Source organism: Mobula hypostoma, chromosome 14 (genome assembly GCF_963921235.1).
Source record: "Mobula hypostoma chromosome 14, sMobHyp1.1, whole genome shotgun sequence".
In the NCBI taxonomy this organism is placed as follows: Eukaryota; Metazoa; Chordata; class Chondrichthyes; order Myliobatiformes; family Myliobatidae; genus Mobula; species Mobula hypostoma.
This window is the reverse complement of record NC_086110.1, coordinates 76,118,591-76,138,946: the sequence shown is the minus strand read 5'-3', so window position 1 is coordinate 76,138,946 and position 20,356 is coordinate 76,118,591. Positions and strand designations below refer to the sequence as shown.

Sequence of the window (20,356 nt, the reverse complement as noted above, 5' to 3'; positions counted from 1 at the left end):
GGGGCGCGGCGTCTTCGGCACAGGGACGAGGCATTTCTTAATGCATGCATTACTAAATGACAATGAAAGAGGACTGTGTGTCCTCATAATCTAATCATGCACCTTGTCAAAGACCTTCTGAAATTCCAAGTAAACAACATCCACTGACTCTCCTTTGTCTCTTCCACCTGCAGAAATTCCTTAAAGACTTTCCTCTTAGAGAAACCATGCTGACTTTGGCCTGTTCTGTCATATGCCTCCAAGTACCCCGGAAACAGCCTTAACAATCTATTCCAGCATCTTCCCAACTACTGAGGTCAGCCTAACTTGCCCATAATTTCCTTTCTTCTGCCTCTCTCCTTTCTTGAAGAGTGGAGTGACATTTGCAATTTTCCAGTCTTCCGGAATCAATCCAGAATTTAGTTATTCTTGAAAGATCACTACTAATTCCTCCACAGTCTGTTCAGCTACCCTCTTTAGAACCCTGGGTTGTAGTCCACGTGGTCCAGGTGTTGCCTCCACGCTCAGCTTCTCAAGCACCTTCTCCTTAGCAACTACACTCACTTCTGACCCCGACACTCAATCTTCTGGCACACTGTGTTTTCGGCAGTGAAGACTTACACAAGATACTTAAGTTCGTCTGCAATTTCCTTATTGCTCATTACTGCCTCTCTGGCGTCATTTTCCAGTGATCTGATACCCACTTTTGCCTTTCGTTTACTCTTTATAGATCTGAGAAAACACTTGGTATCCTTTTTGATGTTGTTGGAGAGCTTGCCTTCGTATTTCATCTTCCCTCTCCTGGTGGATTCTTTAGTTGTTTTTTGTTGGTAGCTTCCCAATCTTCTAACTTCCCATTAATTTTTGCAATGTTATATGCCCTCCCCTTTGCCTTTATGCTGTCTTTGGCTTCCCTTGTCAGCCGCAGTTGACTCGTCCTCCCTTTAGAATACCTCTTTATCTTTGGGATGTGTCCTTCCTACGCCTTCCGAATTTGCCCCGTAATCACCAGCCACTGCTGTTCTCCCGTCAACCCTGCTAATATCCTCGTCCAATCAGTTTCGACCAGCTCCTTTCATGCACCTGTAATTCAGTTTATTCCACTGTAATACTGATACTCTGACTTTATCATCTTCTCAAATTTAAAGGTGAATTCTATCACACTATGATCACCACTTGCTAAGGGTCTCTTTATCTGAAGCTCTCTAATCAATTTTGGTTCATTGCACAACACCCAATCCAGAATAGCTGATCCCCTAGTGGGCTCAACCATGAGCTGCTCTAAAAAGCCATCTCGTAGATATTCTGCAAATTCCCTCTCTTGGGATCCAGCACCAACCTGATTTTTCCAATCTTCCTGCATACTGAAATCCCTTGTGACGATTGTAACTTTGCCCTTTTGGCATGTATTTTCTGTCTTCTGTTGTAACATACATCTCACATCCTGGCTACTGTTCGGAGAAATGTATGCAATTCCCATCAGGGTCTTTTTTGTCTCTTTGACCGCGTAGGTTTCCTCCCACATTCCAAAGATGTACCTGTTGGTAGGTTTATTGATCACATGAGTGGTTTGGGCTTGTTGGGCCAGATGATACATGCTGTATCTCTGAAGTTTTAAACTTGGTTAATATTTATTCATTTCCCTTTGCTAATAAAGATGCAAAAATCTTCACCTGGGTTCTGCTGACCTCCTTCCTCGCTCGTCAGTGTTGAGTTAGGGAATAGTTTTGTGGCAGCAGAGCTGGAGTGTGGAGATTGATTCAAAATTGTTGATTGTCATTTCCTGTGTGCAAATATAAAGGGGAACAGAATAATTGTTACTCCAGATCCCTGCAGCTCAGAAAAACATAAAGAATATAATAATAATAAACATACTAAATCTGAATGTACATGGTAGCTTATATACATTGATTGTATGTCCATAAAGTGACACTAGGCACAGGAGTGTCTGTCCATAAGGTGACTGACAGGAAATGATAAAGTAGTGGTGGTTGGGGGTGTGGAGGGGTGGGTCAGTGGGTGGAGGTGTTGATCAACCTTACTGTTTGGGGAAAGTAACTGTTTTTGAGTCTGGTGGTCCTGGTGTGGATGCTACGTAGCCTCCTCCCTGATGGGAGTGGGACAAACAGTCCATGAGCAGGGTGGGTGGGATCCCTCATGATGTTACTGGCCCTTTTCCAGCTCCTTTCTGCCTACCTATCCTCGGTGGCGGGTAAGCTGGTGCCGGTGAGGTGTTGGGCAGTTTTGACCACCAGTTGCAGAGCCTTCCTCTGTGCTGCTTTGCAGTTTGTGTACCATGCAATGATGCAGCTTTTTGAGATGCTCTCCACGACGCGTTGTAAATGTAGATGTGCAGAGTCAACCTCCTCAGCTGGTGCTGATTGAGTTCAGGGCGCTCACTGGGTCGTCTGATTAATAATGTCCTACTGTTAAGGTGGGCATGGATGGTGCATCAACAGCCCGACCCAGTTTCACTCCTGACCTCTGGAGCTGTCCATGTGGTTTGTGTGTTCCCCCGTGACTGAATAGATTTCATCCTTCCCCAGCCTCCGGACGCTCTCATTTCAACCCGGACTACTGGGTACCAGGTTAATCGGTGATTGTAAATTGTCCTCTGATCAGGCAAGGGTTAAGTTAGTGGGTGTTGGGCTTGTTCCACACCGTATCTCTAAATAAAGAGAAAATAAATAGTTTCAGGAGAACTGAATTGGATTGGGTTGGCCGGCCAGTTGCTTTGAGTTAGTACATACTCGATGGACTGAATGGTCTCAAGTGAAGTGGAAGTGTATGGAGAGACTGTGTACACATCAGCAGTGGATCATATGAAGTGTTATCAACCCCGTGGTCTTTGTGGAGCACTGAGGGAGAGATTTCACCATGCTCTGTGGGAAGGAATGCAAACTCTTCCCACCCCAGTCCCTCGGGAGAGCTTCAGTCCGTGAGAATTCCTGGCAAAGCTGACATGCATGAAAGCAAAGTTTTCTATAAACTCCCACAGCTCTGAGTCGCGCTTTGTTTGGGTCTGTGGTCCATGCTTTCGCCGATGAAAATCTCCCTGTAACAGCACAGACCCTTTCCCTGGCCAGGGTGTCAGACCCCAACTTCCTGGTCTCCCTTCACCCGTGGGGCTGAGGAGGTGATGTGGAAGGGACTGGATGGGTGGGGAGATGGTGAGGCAGCACTCCATTGTGGGAGCCTGGAGGATGCAGATTTAGGCCGGTGGGGGACTGTGCTGGCGGGATTTGGGCCGGTACGAATAGTGCTAGAAGATGTGGATTCAGGCCGGTGGGCACGGAGCCGGGGGTGGGGATTTGGGCCGGTGGGCATGGAGCCGGGGGTGGGGATTTGGGCTGGTGGGCACAGAGCTGGGAATGTGGATTTGGGCCGGTGGGCGGGAGCCGGGGGTGGGGATTTGGGCCGGTGGGCACGGAGCTGGGAATGTGGATTTGGGCCGGTGGGCGGGAGCCGGGGGTGGGGATTTGGGCCGGTGGGCACGGAGCTGGGAATGTGGATTTGGGCCGGTGGGCAGAAGCCGGGGGTGGGGATTTGGGCCGGTGGGCACGGAGCTGGGAATGTGGATTTGGGCCATTGGGCACGGAGCCAGGGGGAGGGGGTGCGGATTTTTTTTTGTTGAACGATCACCTGGAATGTGATGTGGGAAAGCACAAGAGTTTTTTGTAGCAGCAAGTCAGGTGCTTCAAATAAAATAGATTCGGGAAGGAGTTGGGCAGGAACAGACTGACTGGGTGGAACATTGGCTGGTCGGCAGAGAACAGAGTGTGAATAAAGGAATCCTATTCTGACTGGCTGCCAGTCACCAGTGGAGTTCCACGGGGGTCAGTGTTGAGACCGCTGCTTTTTACGATGTATTTCAATGATTTGGACTATGGGATTAATGGATTTGTGGCTAAATTTGCCAATGATACAAAGATAGGTGGAGGGGCGGGTAGTGTTGAGTAAACAGGGAGTCTGCAGAGAGACTTGGACAGTTTAGTGGAATGGGCAAAGAAGTGGCAAATGAAATACAATGTTGGAAAGTGTACAGTCATGCACTTTGGTGGAAGAAATAAACGGACAGACTGGAAAGAATTCAAAATGCAGAGATGCGAAGGAACTTCGGAGTCCTTGTGCAAGGATACCCTAAAAGTTAACCTCCAGGATGAGTTGGTTGTGAAGAAAGTGAATGTAGTGTTGGTATTCATTTTTAGAGGTATAGAATATAAGAGCAGCGATGTGATATTGAGGCTGTATAAGGCACTCGTGAGACCACACATGTGCAGATTGGGGCTCCTTGTTTTAGAAAGGATATACTGACATTGGAGAGGGTTCAGAGAAGATTCACGAGAATGTTTCCAGGAATGAAAGGGTTACAGTATGAGGAACGTTTGGCAGCTCTTGGGCTATATTCCCTGGAGTTCAGGAGAATGAGGGGGGATTTAATAGAAACATTCTGAATATTAGAAGGCCTGAACAGATTAGATATGGCAAAGTTATTTCCCATGGTAGAGGAGTCTAGGACGAGAGGGCACGACTTCATGATTGAAGGACGTCCATTTAGAACTGAGATGCCAAGAAATTACTTTAGTCAGAGGGTGGGAAATCTGTGGAATTTGTTGCCACGAGCGGCTGTGGAGGCCAAGTCAATGGGTGTATTTAAGGCTGAGAGAGATAGGTTCTTGATTAGGCAGGACACCAAAGGGTATGGGGAGAAGGCAGGGGAGTGGGGGATGACTGGAAGAATTGGATTGGTCCATGATTGAATGGTGGAGCAGGCTCGATGGGCTGAATGGCCTACTTCTGTATCTTATGGTCTTTCTCTGGGATCAGCACCATGTGCTTGAGCTGAACAGTCTCCCTGTGCTATCACAATCAGGCTTAATATCATTGGCATATGTCATTAAATTTGTTGTTCTGCGCCAGAAGTACATTACAGCACATAATAAAAAACAAAATTAAAAGGAATGTATTTTTTAAATGTATGTAGTGCAATAAGATGAAAAAAAGTACTGAGGTAGTGTTCATGGGTTCATTGTCTGTTCAGAAACGTGCTGGCCGAGGGGGAGAAGCTGTTCCTGAAATGCGGAGTGTGTGTCTTCAGGCTCCTGTACCTCCTCCCTGATGGTAGCAATGAGAAGAGGGCATGCCTTGGGTGATGAGGATCCATCATCCTTACTGATGGATGCTGTCTTTTTGGGGCATCTCCTTTTGAAGATGTCCTCACTGCTGGGGAGGCTGGTACCCGTGAGGGAGCTGGCTGAGTTTACAACTTCCTGCAGCTTTTTCTGATCCTGTGCAGTGATGCAGCCAGTCTGAATGCTGTCCATGATACAATTTGCTAGAGTCTTTGGTGACAAGCAAGAAAGCGGTTTGAAATATAGCCGCTGTTGTGCCTGCTTTGTAGCTGCATCGGTAGGTTGTGCTCAGGGTAGATTCTCAGAGGCGTTGACACGCGGCTACTCATAGTGTTGATGAATTGTGTTGTTGTGTCACTCATTCTCGGAGTAACCCTGGCTGCTGAAACCGTTTGCACACTCCGATACAGGGCTTCATGGTAATGCAGTGACCGGCCGCTGTCTGTAAGGTTCTCTACGTGGCTGCGTGGGTTTCCTCTGCATGGTCCAGTTTCCTCCCACATTCCAAAGATGTACTTGTTTCGTTGAGTAAGTTGTGAGCATGCTATGTTGGCAGTGGAGACGTGGTGACACGACTGGACTGCCCCCAGCGCAGCCTCGGACTGCATTGATCATCGATGTATGTTTGCGACTCTTTATCTGTACAGCACTGAATCAGGCCCTTCGGCCCATCAGGTCCATGCTGACTGCAGTGTACCTGTTTATATTACAGTGGATTCTGTTTAATTGGGACACAACGACCAGTACGTTTTAGCCCAGTTAAACAGCTGACCTAATTAGCCGGTTTCATGGAAATGGTTAAGAAGGTATTAAAGAAGACAGTATAACTGGGTAACAAATTATGTATTTAAATGAAATACAGAACAAATTAGAACACGGCTGATCCTACTATAGTACTATAAAACAATATTGGTTAATAGTTATTGATAGAGGAATTAATTCAGTGTACACTGTGTCCTTTTGACTGTAAACAAACAAAATTAGCACAGAAACATAATGCATGTAATGGACTGTCTTCATACTGAGTTGTCAACGATAGATTCTCCCAAAACTTTATTTTCATTGTAACGTTCAGGATGATTGTCGATACATTCAAATTCTTCTTTGAAGTAGTGAAATCATTCATTTTCACTCCCAGCTGTTTCAGGCATCTCCAAGCCTGAGCAAAACAAAGTTCCAAGTCCATTTATTATCAAAGTATGTATACTATTTACAACCTTGACATTTGTCTCCTTGTAAGCAACCGAAAACAAAGAAACACAATAGAACCCATTTTATAACAGAAAGACTTCTCAGGCAGCCAATGTGCAGAAAAAAACACAAATCGTGCAAACAATAAAAGTAAGCAAATAGAATTTGGAAGTGAAGTTCACCAAAGGGAGTCCATCGCACGAACCCAGTCGCCACTGTAGCCCGTTAGTTCCAGACCAGAGTCGAGCAAACCTTGCAGAGTGGCGAGCTGTCCTCCGGCCCAGACCTCTCCTCCGTTCCTGACACCCTGACTATCTCAATCTGGCCCAGTACTTAAATCGTCCAAACCTTTGGTCGTTCCTCGCTGTCTGCTCTGGGCTCTGCCGCTTCCATCCACTCTCAGGCCCAGGCCCTGCCTCCTCAATTCAGCCGTCCCGACTTCTTCAGTTTGGTCTGGTGCTTAAGTTGATTGAACCTCTGGTCTTGCCCCGCCTCCAGGCCTCTGCCTGGGCCCAGACCTGCCACTACGACTCTGCACCGGCCACGCGCCTGACTGTAGTTAGAAACTGTTCAGCAAGTCTGTCCCAATTAAGCGGAATAGTGTCCCAATTAAATGAGGGGAATCCCAGCTATTTTCTAGATTAGTTTTTGTTCTTTAAGAGTTGTACCAAATAAGCGGCTGCTCTGATTAACTGGTAGCCTATTTAACCTGAGTCCACTGTAATGCTTTTTACTGGCACTTGATTCCTGTACCTTGGCCCTGATGGTAGTATCACAGAGGGCATGTCCAGATGATGGGTGTCACCTGGACATGAACTTGTCCTCGATGGTGGGGAAGCTAGTGACGTGATAGAGCTGGCAGCATTTTGTTCATTGGTGCCTCCATACCAGTCACAATTTGCAAGAGTCTTTCGTGACGTACCAAATCTTCTCAAATTCCCATTGAAATACAGCCTTTGTGATTGCATCAATATGTTGGGCCCACGATAGATCTTCAGAGGTGTTGACACCCTGGGTTCCCAAACTTTTTTATGCCATGGACCCTTGCCACCTACCTGGGGGTCTATAAACTTCACATTAGGTACCCCTGGCATAGAGGAGTGCTTCCTGGATAGGTTGGACTGTCAGATAAGTTGACTGGGTTTGTGTTCACTGGAGTTCTGAAGGATGGGGAGGGGGGGAAAGTTCTGAGTTTGGGTAATAGACTGAGGAAGGAGTTTCCCTTGGCAAGAAACATGGGGTCACAGACATGGGATGTCAGGTGAGGCACCAGAATGAACGGAGGTGAGGTCTCTTCCATCAGGAGTTGCGACCCTCTTCCACTAAGGGATGCAGTGGCTATCACTGAATATATCTGAGGAAGTGATATCTCTTGTGTGTAGAAGTCTTTGGGGTAAAGGAGATCACGTAGTGAGGGCCAAATGGCTTGCTGTTATTTTTCCTCGATGACCTCGGTGGTGCGAAACGTGAAACAGCCGCAGAGCTGGGCAGTGTGAGTACGCGGCAGGAGTGGTGCTCATTGCAGATGTCCACTTGTCTTTGAAGGTCATTGCAGATGTCGCCAGCTTACTGTATGGTGTTAATCCATTGCTGGCTGCCCCAGCACAAGTGTAAACAACACATTTCACTACATGTTCCAAATGTACATGTGACGAATAAAGCTCATCTCTGAATCTCTTGTACCTTCTGCCTGATGGGAGAAAGGTGAGGAGAGAATGTCCAGGATGTGTGGGCTCTTTGATTATGCTGCCTGAATGACTGTTCCTGAACCTGGTGGTGTGAGTCCTGAGGCTCCTGTACCTCCCTGATGGCAGCAGTGAGAAGAGAGCGTGGCCTGGGTGGTGGGGGTCATTGGTGGATGCTGCTTTCCTGTGACAGCACTGTGTTGATGTGCCCATTAATGGGGAGGTAGATCGATATTGTCATTTTAGACTTGGAGTCCACAGACGCTTCGTTTAAGCTTGGCATGGCATGAAAAGTTTGGGAACCCCTGTTTTAGACACATGAATATACAGGGAATCGGGGAAGCTGGATCACATACAGACTGAAGGGATTTAGTTTAATTTGTGATTGTGTTTGGTGGAGACATTGTGGTCCAAAAGGCCTGTTCCTGTGTTGCACTGTTGTGTGACTGGGGTGTAGGTGTGGGGGTGGAAGAGGAGGTGTGAGGGAGAGCTGGACTGTAGGGACTGCTCCCCAACATCACAGTGGATGAAGTGCGGTGGGTGGGGGGGGTGGAAGAGGAGAATGAGGGAGAGCTGGACTGCAGGGACCGCTCCCCAACATCACAGTGGATGAAGTGCGGTGGGGGGGCGGTGGAAGAGAATGAGGGAGAGCTGGACTGCAGGGACCACTCCCCAACATCACAGTGGATGAAGTGCGGTGGGGGGGGCGGTGGAAGAGGAGAATGAGGGAGAGCTGGACTGCAGGGACTGCTCCCCAACATCACAGTGGATGAAGTGCGGTGGGGGGGGGTGGAAGAGGAGGTGTGAGGGAGAGCTGGACTGCAGGGACCGCTCCCCAACATCACAGTGGATGAAGTGCGGTGGGGGGGGGCGGTGGAAGAGGAGAATGAGGGAGAGCTGGACTGCAGGGACTGCTCCCCAACATCACAGTGAATGAAGTGCGGTGGGTGGGGGGGGTGGAAGAGGAGGTGTGAGGGAGAGCTGGACTGCAGGGACTGCTCCCCAACATCACAGTGGATGAAGTGCGGTGGGGGGGGTGGAAGAGGAGGTGTGAGGGAGAGCTGGACTGCAGGGACCGCTCCCCAACATCACAGTGGATGAAGTGCGGTGGGGGGGGTGGAAGAGGAGAATGAGGGAGAGCTGGACTGCAGGGACCGCTCCCCAACATCACAGTGGATGAAGTGCGGTGGGTGGGGGGGGTGGAAGAGGAGGTGTGAGGGAGAGCTGGACTGCGGCGACCGCTCCCCAACATCACATTGGATGAAGTGCCAGGAACACAAGACCCATGCTGAGCCGATCAGTTTCATCAACTTTGCCTCCAACTTCCACACTGCCCTTAAATTTACTTGGTCCATTTCTGACATACCCCCCACTCTCCTCGGACCCCCCCCATCAGGGATAGGTTTCCTCTTGTCCTGACCTACCATCCCACAAGTCTCCACATCCAGCATATGATTCTCCATAACCTCCGCCGTCTCCAACGGGATTCCACCTCCAAGCTCATCCTTCCCTCCCCCCACTTTCTGCCTTCCACGCTGATCGCTCGCTGAACGACTCCCTTGTCCATTTGTCCATCCCCACGGATCTATATCAGTGAGACCTGACGTAGAACGGGAGACCGCTTCGTGGGAGCACTTCCACTCCATCTGCCCTAAAAGTAAGTTTTCCTGGTGGCCATCCATTTCAGTTCTACGTCCACGATGAGGCCCACTGAGGGTGCAGGAGCAACCTTATATTTTCTCTTGGGGGGCAGTCTCCAATCTGATGGTATGAACATTGATTTCTCGAACTTTTGGAAATTGCCACCGTCCTCTCCTAGTTTCCTTCTCTCACCTCCCCCCCCCCCCCCGTCCATCTGTCACCTGGTGCTCCTCCCCTTCCTTTTCTCCATGGTCACCTTCTCCTGTCAGATTGCCCCTTTATCTCTTCCACCAATTGACTTCCCAGATCTCTACTTCACCCCCTCCCTCTCCCCTGGTTTCACCTATCCCCTACCATCTTGTCCAGCCTCCTCCCCTTCCCATACCGTCTTATTCTGTCCTCCAATTTCCTTCCCTCCTGATGAAGGGAATCTCATCGTTGCCACGGAGGGCTGTGGAGGCCAAGGCATTGAGTGCACAGTACTTAAAGCAGACATTGATAGATTTTTTTTTGTTATCAGGGCATCAAAGGTTATGGGAGAAGGCTGGAGAATGGGATTGAAAGGGGAAAAGAAACGAACCATGATGGAATGGCAGAGTAGGCTTCTGCTCCTGTTGTCTTGTGTGATGCAGCTGAATGTGAAGGGCCAACCCTTTCCTCCATTTAACAGAGAATTGTTTTTCTTTCCTGGTCCACAGGTATCTGTGTGAAGTGCAGGAAGGGTGTGTATGGGTCTAGCCAAGCCTGTCAGGCCATGGGCAATCTGTACCACACCAACTGTTTCATCTGCTGTTCTTGTGGTGAGTAGACCGTGCATGTACCCCATGTCCTGTTGTTTCACCAGCCCACCCGCACCACTGTCTTCTCCAATGAAGACACTCCCCTTCGGTCCTTACTTACGTAAAGGCCTCCTTGGTGTCAGTGTTGGCCAGCCTGGGACCTGCTGCCTGAGGGGCCGACCGAGGCAGACAGCAAGTCCTTCAATCTCTACAGCATAGCAGACCATGGATGGAGTACAGCATGGTCAAGATGGGCTGAAGGGCCTGTTTCTGACCGAGTTTGTTCATTCATTATCTGCCATGTCGTATGACGTGGGTGGTCGTGGTCATGGTCTTCCAGGACTATGATTTTTCTGCAGAAGTGGTTTGCCATTGCTGCCACCTGGGCAGTGTCTTTTCAAGATGGTGACCCCAGACATTAGCAATACTCTTCAGAGGCTGTCTGCCTGACGTCAGGACTTGTGATGTGCACCGACTGCTCATATGACTACTCACCACCTGCTCCCATGGCTTCATGTGACCCTGATCTTGGGGGAGGGGCTGCGTAAGCGCTACACCTTGTCCAGGGGTGACCCACAGGCTAGCGGAGGGAAGAAGTGCCTTGCACCTCCACCACGCCATCCACTCTGACTGAGTACACACAATTCCACAGACTGCCATGCCCTTTCACTCCAGGCCTCTGTTCGCAACTTTTCAACAGATCTCCTGTATGTTGGGACTCTCGACCTTGCAATCTACCTGGTCACCGTATTGCCTGCGCTGCACTTTCTCAGTAACTGTTGTGCTCTGCATTCTGTTATTGAACTACCTCAACACATTGCTGTGACGATCTGTATGGACAGTATGCAAGTTTTCCGGTGTTCCTCGGACATGTGACAATAATACACCAATTTACCGAGCTGATTTTTGTAACCATTTGCGAGCTTGCCCCAGATCACTTTTACATGGGATCCTTCACAGGACGCGTGGCCCACATCACTGCCCTCACACACTGTGGATTTTTCAGAGATACCAATCAGACCGGCCCTTTCTGCAGCAAACTGATTCTCAGCATCTTTGACTAATTCCAGCCCTTCCCAGTGTAGGTTAATTCTGATACAATAATTCTCTCAGTAATATCCACACCACTGCTATTAGACTGACAGGCCTGTAGTTGCCTGGCGTTTTCCCCGCTGCCTTTCTGGAATAAAGGCAAACCATTTACAGTCCTCTAGTCACCCGGCACCTTGCCTGAGGCCAGCAAAGATTTTAACATCTCCACCCAGACCCCATCGTCTGCCCCTCTCTGGTGGACACACAGGTAATTATTGAAGGCCTGACTCCCCCCACACCAATGTCCAGCAATGGAAAAGCCTACAGATAAACTGACCAAAAGCCTGAGATTCCTGTACTCCCTCCAAGTGCTGTACACAGGCAGTGTTGGTAAACATCTGCCTTTGTTCCTTCAGCTCTGGGGACGAGCAGATGCCGGCAAACCTGGGAATGTTGGATCAGATGGAAGCACTGACTGTATCTGAGAAAACACTGATTTATCAAGCAGATTTTCAATCCCATTTGCCAGCTTGCCCGTGATCCGTTCTACATGGGATCTTGTCAAAGACTTAAGATGTAGGAGCAGATTTAAGCTATTCGGCCCATCAAATCTGCTCCACCATTCCGTCATGATTGATTTATTATCCCTCTGAACCCCACTCTCTCACCATCTCCCTGTAAACTTTAACACCCTGGCCAATGAAGAATCTCCACTTTAAATATTCCCATTGAACTGGCCTCCACAGCCGTCTGTGGCAACGATTTCCACAGATTCACTACCCTCTGCCTCATCTCTATTCTAAATGGGTGTCCCTTTATTGTGAGGCTGTGTCCTCTGGCTCTTGACTCCCCCACTATAGGAGACATCATCTCCACATCCACTCTACCCAGACCTTTCAACGTTTGGTAGGTTTCAGTGAGATCACCCCCATTGTCCTAAACTTAAGCGTGTCCAGGCCCAGAGCCGTCAAATACTCCTCATACGTTAATCTTTTCTATCCCAGGATAATTCTAGTGAATCTCCTCTGCACTCTCTCCAATTTGTGCACATCTTTTCTTAGATAAGTAGCCCAAAACTTTCTGTAATACTCAGAGTGTGGTGTGACCATTGCCTTGTTAAGTCTCAGCATTACTTGCTTGCAATAACCATCTTTCTCCAGTTCTCAATAACCAACATCGCCCTTACCAGGCTGTGCTGGGCCCGTCTTTCAAATTGCCCCATCTTCAAAGATCCTTCCTTCCCCCAAGGATGAGGTCTGTGGAGCTACTGTTGGTGTTTCTGTAGCTCTGGGCTTCTACAAGGGGGATGCCCAATCCTCCTTTCGCTTGAGAGCGTCCACGGCGGCTTTTCTCCAGTTAGCGCTGTTGGTTTTTATCTGTTAAAACCAGCATCTCTGGGCAGGGCAGAGCCCAGGCTGGGACGGCTGATGAAGCAAAGCCCTGCATGGTGGTTCCTCCGGGAGCCAGATTCCAGAACCAGTGGATATAACAGGGCCTCAGCCATGGGAATTCCTCCCTTGGACTTGAGTGAATTTTTGGAATTCTCTGTGGCAGACTGAGCATGAAGGGCTGAGGGAGGCGGGTTACGCTCTGCAAGTCTGAATTCTCAGTCAGTGGTTATGATTTTGGATGATGAGAAGGGCCAGATTACATCAGCCATGACCTTGTTGTCTGGGAGCACAGGCTGTGTCACTCGACGGATGCGTCTGCCCTCTGCTGGTAGCCACCATCCTCAGTATGGCAGCTGCTCTGTCCGAGTCTGGGGGAAGCTGCAGAGTGTGAACCATCACGTGAACCAGTCTCCCATCCACAGACTGTCTACACTTCCCATTGTGTCAGGAAGGTGCTGGACACAACCAAAGGTCCCACCCACCACAGATCTTGTATCTGAGAATATAGAACAGTACAGGCCCTTCGGCCCACAACGTCGTGCTGACTTTTTAAACCTATGATCAATCTAACCCTTCCTGTAGAGCCGTCCATTTTTTTTTTCTTTCATCCGTGTGCCTATCTCAAATGTTTTTTGAGTGACTGTATGTTTACTGCTGTTATGTGCCTGGTCTTGTGTATGACTGTTAGCACTCTGTTTTGCATCTTGGCCCTGGAGTAATGCTGTTTTGTTTGGCTGTATTTACGTATGGTTGAATGGCAAATACAACTGAACTTAACTAACATAAATCTGCCTTGACCACCGCTGCTGGCAGGTTCCACGCACCCACCACTGTGTTTTTAAAAAACTTTCCTCTGAGACAGCAATCCTTCTGCGCTGAGAGAGGTGTACTATGTGTGTGTGTAAATGTGAAACGGGGTGAGGTGTGTGTGTGTGTGGAGAATGTGAACAGGGTGAGGTGTGTGTGTGTGTGTGGAGAATGTGATCGGGGTGAGGTGTGTGTGTGTGTGGAATGTGATCGGGGTGAGGTGTGTGTGTGTGTGGAGAATGTGAACAGGGTGAGGTGTGTGTGTGGAGAATGTGAACAGGGTGAGGTGTGTGTGTGGAGAATGTGAACGGTGAGGTGTGTGTGTGTGTGTGTGTGGAATGTGATCGGGGTGAGGTGTGTGTGTGTGTGGAGAATGTGAACAGGGTGAGGTGTGTGTGTGGAGAATGTGATCGGGGTGAGGTGTGTGTGTGTGTGGAATGTGAAACGGGGTGACGTGTGTGTGTGTGTGTGGAGAATGTGATCGGGGTGAGGTGTGTGTGTGTGTGTGGAATGTGAACAGGGTGAGGTGTGTGTGTGTGGAATGTGAACAGGGTGAGGTGTGTGTGTGGAATGTGAACAGGGTGAGGTGTGTGTGTGGAATGTGATCGGGGTGAGGTGTGTGTGTGTGTGGAATGTGATCGGGGTGAGGTGTGTGTGTGTGTGTGTGGAGAATGTGATCGGGGTGAGGTGTGTGTGTGTGGAGAATGTGAACAGGGTGAGGTGTGTGTGTGGAGAATGTGAACAGGTTGAGGTGTGTGTGTGGAGAATGTGAACAGGGTGAGGTGTGTGTGTGGAGAATGTGAACAGGGTGAGGTGTGTGTGTGGAGAATGTGATCGGGGTGAGGTGTGTGTGTGTGTGTGTGTGGAATGTGATCGGGGTGAGGTGTGTGTGTGGAATGTGATCGGGGTGAGGTGTGTGTGTGTGTGTGAATGTGAACAGGGTGAGGTGTGTGTGTGTGGAATGTGATCGGGGTGAGGTGTGTGTGTGTGTGGAGAATGTGATCGGGGTGAGGTGTGTGTGTGTGTGTGTGTGGAATGTGATAGGGGTGAGGTGTGTGTGTGTGTGTGTGGAGAATGTGAACGGGGTGAGGTGTGTGTGTGTGGAGAATGAACGGGGTGAGGTGTGTGTGTGTGTGGAGAATGTGAACGGGGTGAGGTGTGTGTGTGTGGAGAATGAACGGGGTGAGGTGTGTGTGTGTGGTGAATGTGATCGGGGTGTGGTGTGTGTGTGTGTGTGGAGAATGTGATCGGGGTGAGGTGTGTGTGTGGAGAATGTGAAATGGGGGTGAGACGTGTGTGTGTGGAATGTGAACAGGGTGAGGTGTGTGTGGAGAATGTGAACGGGGTGAGGTGTGTGTGTGGAATGTGAACGGGGTGAGGTGTGTGTGGAGAATGTGAACGGGGTGAGGTGTGTGTGTGTGTGTGGAGAATGTGAACGGGGTGAGGTGTGTGTGTGTGGAGAATGTGAACGGGGTGAGGTGTGTGTGTGGAATGTGATCGGGGTGAGGTGTGTGTGTGTGTGGAATGTGAACAGGGTGAGGTGTGTGTGTGGAGAATGTGATCGGGGTGAGGTGTGTGTGTGTGTGGAATGTGATCGGGGTGAGGTGTGTGTGTGTGTGGAATGTGATCGGGGTGAGGTGTGTGTGTGTGTGGAGAATGTGAACAGGGTGAGGTGTGTGTGTGTGTGTGGAATGTGAACAGGGTGAGGTGTGTGTGTGTGTGTGGAAATGTGAACAGGGTGAGGTGTGTGTGTGTGTGTGGAGAATGTGATCGGGGTGAGGTGTGTGTGTGTGGAGAATGTGATCGGGGTGAGGTGTGTGTGTGTGTGGAATGTGAACAGGGTGAGGTGTGTGTGTGTGTGTGTGTGGAGAATGTGATCGGGGTGAGGTGTGTGTGTGTGTGGAATGTGATCGGGGTGAGGTGTGTGTGTGGAGAATGTGAACAGGGTGAGGTGTGTGTGTGTGTGGAGAATGTGATCGGGGTGAGGTGTGTGTGTGTGGAATGTGATCGGGGTGAGGTGTGTGTGTGTGTGGAGAATGTGATCGGGGTGAGGTGTGTGTGTGTGTGTGGAATGTGATAGGGGTGAGGTGTGTGTGGAGAATGTGAACGGGGTGAGGTGTGTGTGTGTGGAGAATGAACGGGGTGAGGTGTGTGTGTGTGTGGAGAATGTGAACGGGGTGAGGTGTGTGTGTGTGGAGAATGTGAACGGGGTGAGGTGTGTGTGTGTGGTGAATGTGATCGGGGTGAGGTGTGTGTGTGTGTGGAGAATGTGATCGGGGTGAGGTGTGTGTGTGGAGAATGTGAAATGGGGGTGAGACGTGTGTGTGTGGAATGTGAACAGGGTGAGGTGTGTGTGGAGAATGTGAACGGGGTGAGGTGTGTGTGTGGAATGTGAACGGGGTGAGGTGTGTGTGTGTGTGGAGAATGTGAACGGGGTGAGGTGTGTGTGTGTGGAGAATGTGAACGGGGTGAGGTGTGTGTGTGGAATGTGATCGGGGTGAGGTGTGTGTGTGTGGAATGTGAACGGGGTGAGGTGTGTGTGTGTGGAATGTGAACGGGGTGAGGTGTGTGTGTGTGGAATGTGATCGGGGTGAGGTGTGTGTGTGGAGAATGTGATCGGGGTGAGGTGTGTGTGTGTGTGGAATGTGATCGGGGTGAGGTGTGTGTGTGTGTGGAATGTGATCGGGGTGAGGTGTGTGTGTGTGTGGAGAATGTGAACGGGGTGAGGTGTGTGTGTGTGGAGAATGTGAACAGGGTGAGGTGTGTGTGTGTGTGGAATGTGAACAGGGTGAGGTGTGTGTGTGGAGAATGTGATCGGGGTGAGGTGTGTGTGTGTGTGTGGAGAATGTGATCGGGGTGAGGTGTGTGTGTGGAATGTGAACAGGGTGAGGTGTGTGTGTGTGTGTGGAGAATGTGATCGGGGTGAGGTGTGTGTGGAATGTGATCGGGGTGAGGTGTGTGTGTGGAGAATGTGAACAGGGTGAGGTGTGTGTGGAGAATGTGATCGGGGTGAGGTGTGTGTGTGTGTGCAGAATGTGATCGGGGTGAGGTGTGTGTGTGTGTGTGCAGAATGTGATCGGGGTGAGGTGTGTGTGTGTGGAATGTGAACGGGGTGAGGTGTGTGTGTGTGTGGAATGTGATCGGGGTGTAGTGTGTGTGTGTGTGGAATGTGATCGGGGTGAGGTGTGTGTGTGTGGAATGTGAACGGGGTGAGGTGTGTGTGTGTGGAATGTGATCGGGGTGTAGTGTGTGTGTGTGTGGAATGTGATCGGGGTGAGGTGTGTGTGTGGAGAATGTGATCGGGGTGAGGTGTGTGTGGAATGTGATCGGGGTGTGGTGTGTGTGTGTGTGTGGAATATGATCGGGGTGAGGTGTGTGTGTGTGGAGAATGTGATCGGGGTGAGGTGTGTGTGTGTGTGTGCAGAATGTGAACGGGGTGAGGTGTGTGTGTGTGAGGTGTGTGTGTGGAATGTGATCGGGGTGAGGTGTGTGTGTGTGTGTGTGCAGAATGTGATCGGGGTGAGGTGTGTGTGTGTGTGCAGAATGTGATCGGGGTGAGGTGTGTGTGTGTGTGTGGAATGTGAACGGGGTGAGGTGTGTGTGTGGAATGTGAACGGGGTGAGGTGTGTGTGTGTGTGTGCAGAATGTGATCGGGGTGAGGTGTGTGTGTGTGTGTGTGTGTGAGGTGTGTGTGGAGAATGTGAACAGGGTGAGGTGTGTGTGTGCAGAATGTGATCGGGGTGAGGTGTGTGTGTGTGTGGAATGTGAACGGGGTGAGGTGTGTGTGTGTGGAGAATGTGATCGGGGTGAGGTGTGTGTGTGCAGAATGTGATCGGGGTGAGGCATTTGTGTGCGTGTGTGTCTGTGTTTGACTGAAACACCCTTCAGCCCACCAATCTCTGGGAGGCTGGACAAACTTGAGCTGTTTTCTCTGGAGCAACGGAGGCTAAGGGGAGATCTAACAGAGGTTTATAAGATTATTATGAGAGGCACAGATAGAGTGGACAGAATCTTTTTCCCAGGGTTGAAATGTCTAATACCAGAGGGCATGCATTTAAGGTGTGACGGGGTAATTTCAAATATGTGAGGGGAAAGTTTTTTTTTAAACACAGTGCTGGAGTGTGTTGCCTGGGGTGATGGTAGAGGCAGAAATATTGGAGACATTTAGATAGGCACATGAATTTGAGGGAAATGGAAGGATATGGACATTGTGTGGGTGGAGGGGATTAGTTTAGTGGGCTATTTGATTGCTAAATGAATTGGTTCAGCACAACATTGTGAACTGAAGGGCCTGTGCCATGATCGATGTTATTGGCTGTCCATTTACACTGATTCTTCATCATTCTCCCAAATGTTCGCATCATTTCCCCTCCAGATTCCACCCCTCACCCACAAAACCTGCACGTGACCATTGCCTCTGTAGGCCACAGTTGGCTTGATGGTTAATTGTCCCACCTAGTGTGACGGTTAATTCACCCGCCCAGCGTGGCGGCCAACTGTCCCCGCCCGGCATGGCGGCTAACAGCCAACTCTTCCCTCCGCCCCCAACGGGTTTCTGTGATTAAGTCGAACTTCTAACCATCAGCCTCCCTCCTCTGCACAGGTCGGAGGTTACGAGGGAAAGCTTTCTACAATGTCAACGGGAAGGTGTACTGTGAGGAAGATTTCCTGGTGAGTTTACAGTACTGTTATATTTTCTACAGGTGAAGATTTTCAGATTAGCTTTACTTGTCACATACATTGAAATGTATAGTTAACCACACAAAACACTGGAGGAACTCAGCAGGTCAGGCAGCATCAGTGGAAATGAACGAGCAGTCGATGTTTTGGGCTGAGATCCTTCATCAGGACACTTTGTTTTCCAGCATCTCTTGTGTGTACATCCGGTGAAATGTGTTGTTTGTGTCAACAACCAACACAGTTGAAGCATGTGGTGGGCACAGCCTGTAACTATTGTTGTGCTTCCTGTGCCAGCGTAGTGTGCCTACGGGCACTCGCCCCAAGACGTACCTCTTTGGAATGTGGGAGGAAGCTCTCACAGTCACAGGGAGAACGTACAGACTCATTGCAGACAGTGGTGGGGATTGAACCCAGCTCATTGGTGCCTTATAGTGTCATGCTGAACACTGCAGTCCTTCCCCACCCTTCCACACAGGATCGAGCACGACCCAGCCTTGCTGTGGGGCAGAGGTAGATCTGTGCTCCAACCTCTTTAACCCTCCCCGGCAGCTGTGAGGTTCCTCACTCAGTATGGTCCTCTGCTGCCTCTTCATGCAGCCCCTGTAGCTGGAAACCATCCCCTCTTTACCAGAGGGATAACTTCACAGAACTGTTCTCACTTCCAAAGACTCTGAATCTCATGTCCTCATACTTATTGCTTATTTTATATATACTCACTGCGGGTCGAGCAGTATCTGTGGTATGTGGGGACAGGTAGAGGAGTTGTCCTCATTTTGAATTGTCAGCACTGGACTTCGAGGCAAGTGGTCCTGGGCTTGGATCTGGCCAGCTTTCCGTCTGTTCTGCGTTGAGCTTCAAGCTAACAACTCGGCTTTGTTTTTTAAAAAAAAACCAAACAAAATGCTAAAGGAACAGCAAGTTTGCAACTCAATGTGCCACAAAGTGCAAAGAGGGTGAAAAAATCATAATTGACACAAAACAGTATGGCATACTACGGGCCCTTCAGCCCACCGTGTAGTGCAGACCCTTTAACCAGATCCAAGACCAATCTAGTCCTTCCCTCCCACATAGCCTTCTATTTTTCTATCATCGATGTGTCTTGTGTATCCTCTAATGCAAATCCTGTCTGAGATATGGAGCCCAAAACAGTGACAATACTCCAACTGCAGCCTGACTGCTGTCTTATAAAACCTCAGCATTATTATCACCTTGCTTTTATATTCTTTTGGCCTTGAAATAAATGCCAACATTGAATTTGCTGCCTTTACCACAGGCTCAACCGGTAAATTAACCTTTTGCAAGTCTTACACGAGGACTCTTAAGTCCTTCTGCACCTCTGATGTTTGAACCTTCTCCCATATAGATAATAGTCCGCACTATTGTTCCTTTTACCAAAATGCATTATCATACATTTCCCAACACTGTATTCCATCTGCCACTTTTTTGCCCATTCTTCCAATTTGTCCAATCCTGCTGCAATTGCATTGCTTCCTCAGCACTACCTACCCCTCCACCTATCTTCATATCATCTGCAAACTTTGCCACAAAGCCATCAATTCCATTAACTAAATCATTGACAAACAATGTGAAAAGCAATACTGACCCCAGGTTACTGGCAGCCAATTAGAAAAGACCCCTTTTATTCCCACTTGCTGCCTCCTGCCTGTCAGACATTCCTCTATCTGTGCCGATATATTTCCTATAACCTCATAGGATTTTATCTTGTTAAGCAGCCTCGTGTGTGGCACCTTATCAAACGCTTTCTGAAAATCCAAGTAAATAACATCCACTACCTCTCCTTTGTCCACGCTGCTCGTTACTTCCTCGAAGAACGATTTCCCTTTGCAGAATCTAGGCTGACTTTTTATCCTGTGTCTTGTGAACGTTTCCCAAAAACATTCAGCCACCTCTGCTCTGCTGTCATCCCCACCGGTATCCTGCAATCGACCTGGGCAAGCCCCTCCCTCATGCCTCTGTAATTCCCTTTATTCTACCGCGATACTGATACATGTGACTTATGCTCCTCCCTCTCAAACTGC

At 49.3% G+C, this 20,356-nt stretch overlaps 1 protein-coding gene across 1 annotated transcript in view; it reads left to right on the top strand.

Annotated features, from left to right (window-relative positions):
• The window catches only part of wtip (WT1 interacting protein), a 49,674-nt gene that overhangs the window by 16,122 nt on the left and 13,196 nt on the right, over window positions 1–20,356 (top strand). Inside the window, exons 2-3 of the mRNA XM_063067256.1 lie at window positions 10,327–10,428; window positions 18,241–18,308. Coding sequence (XP_062923326.1) covers window positions 10,327–10,428; window positions 18,241–18,308 — 170 coding nt within the window. The remainder of the gene's footprint in view (window positions 1–10,326; window positions 10,429–18,240; window positions 18,309–20,356) is intronic.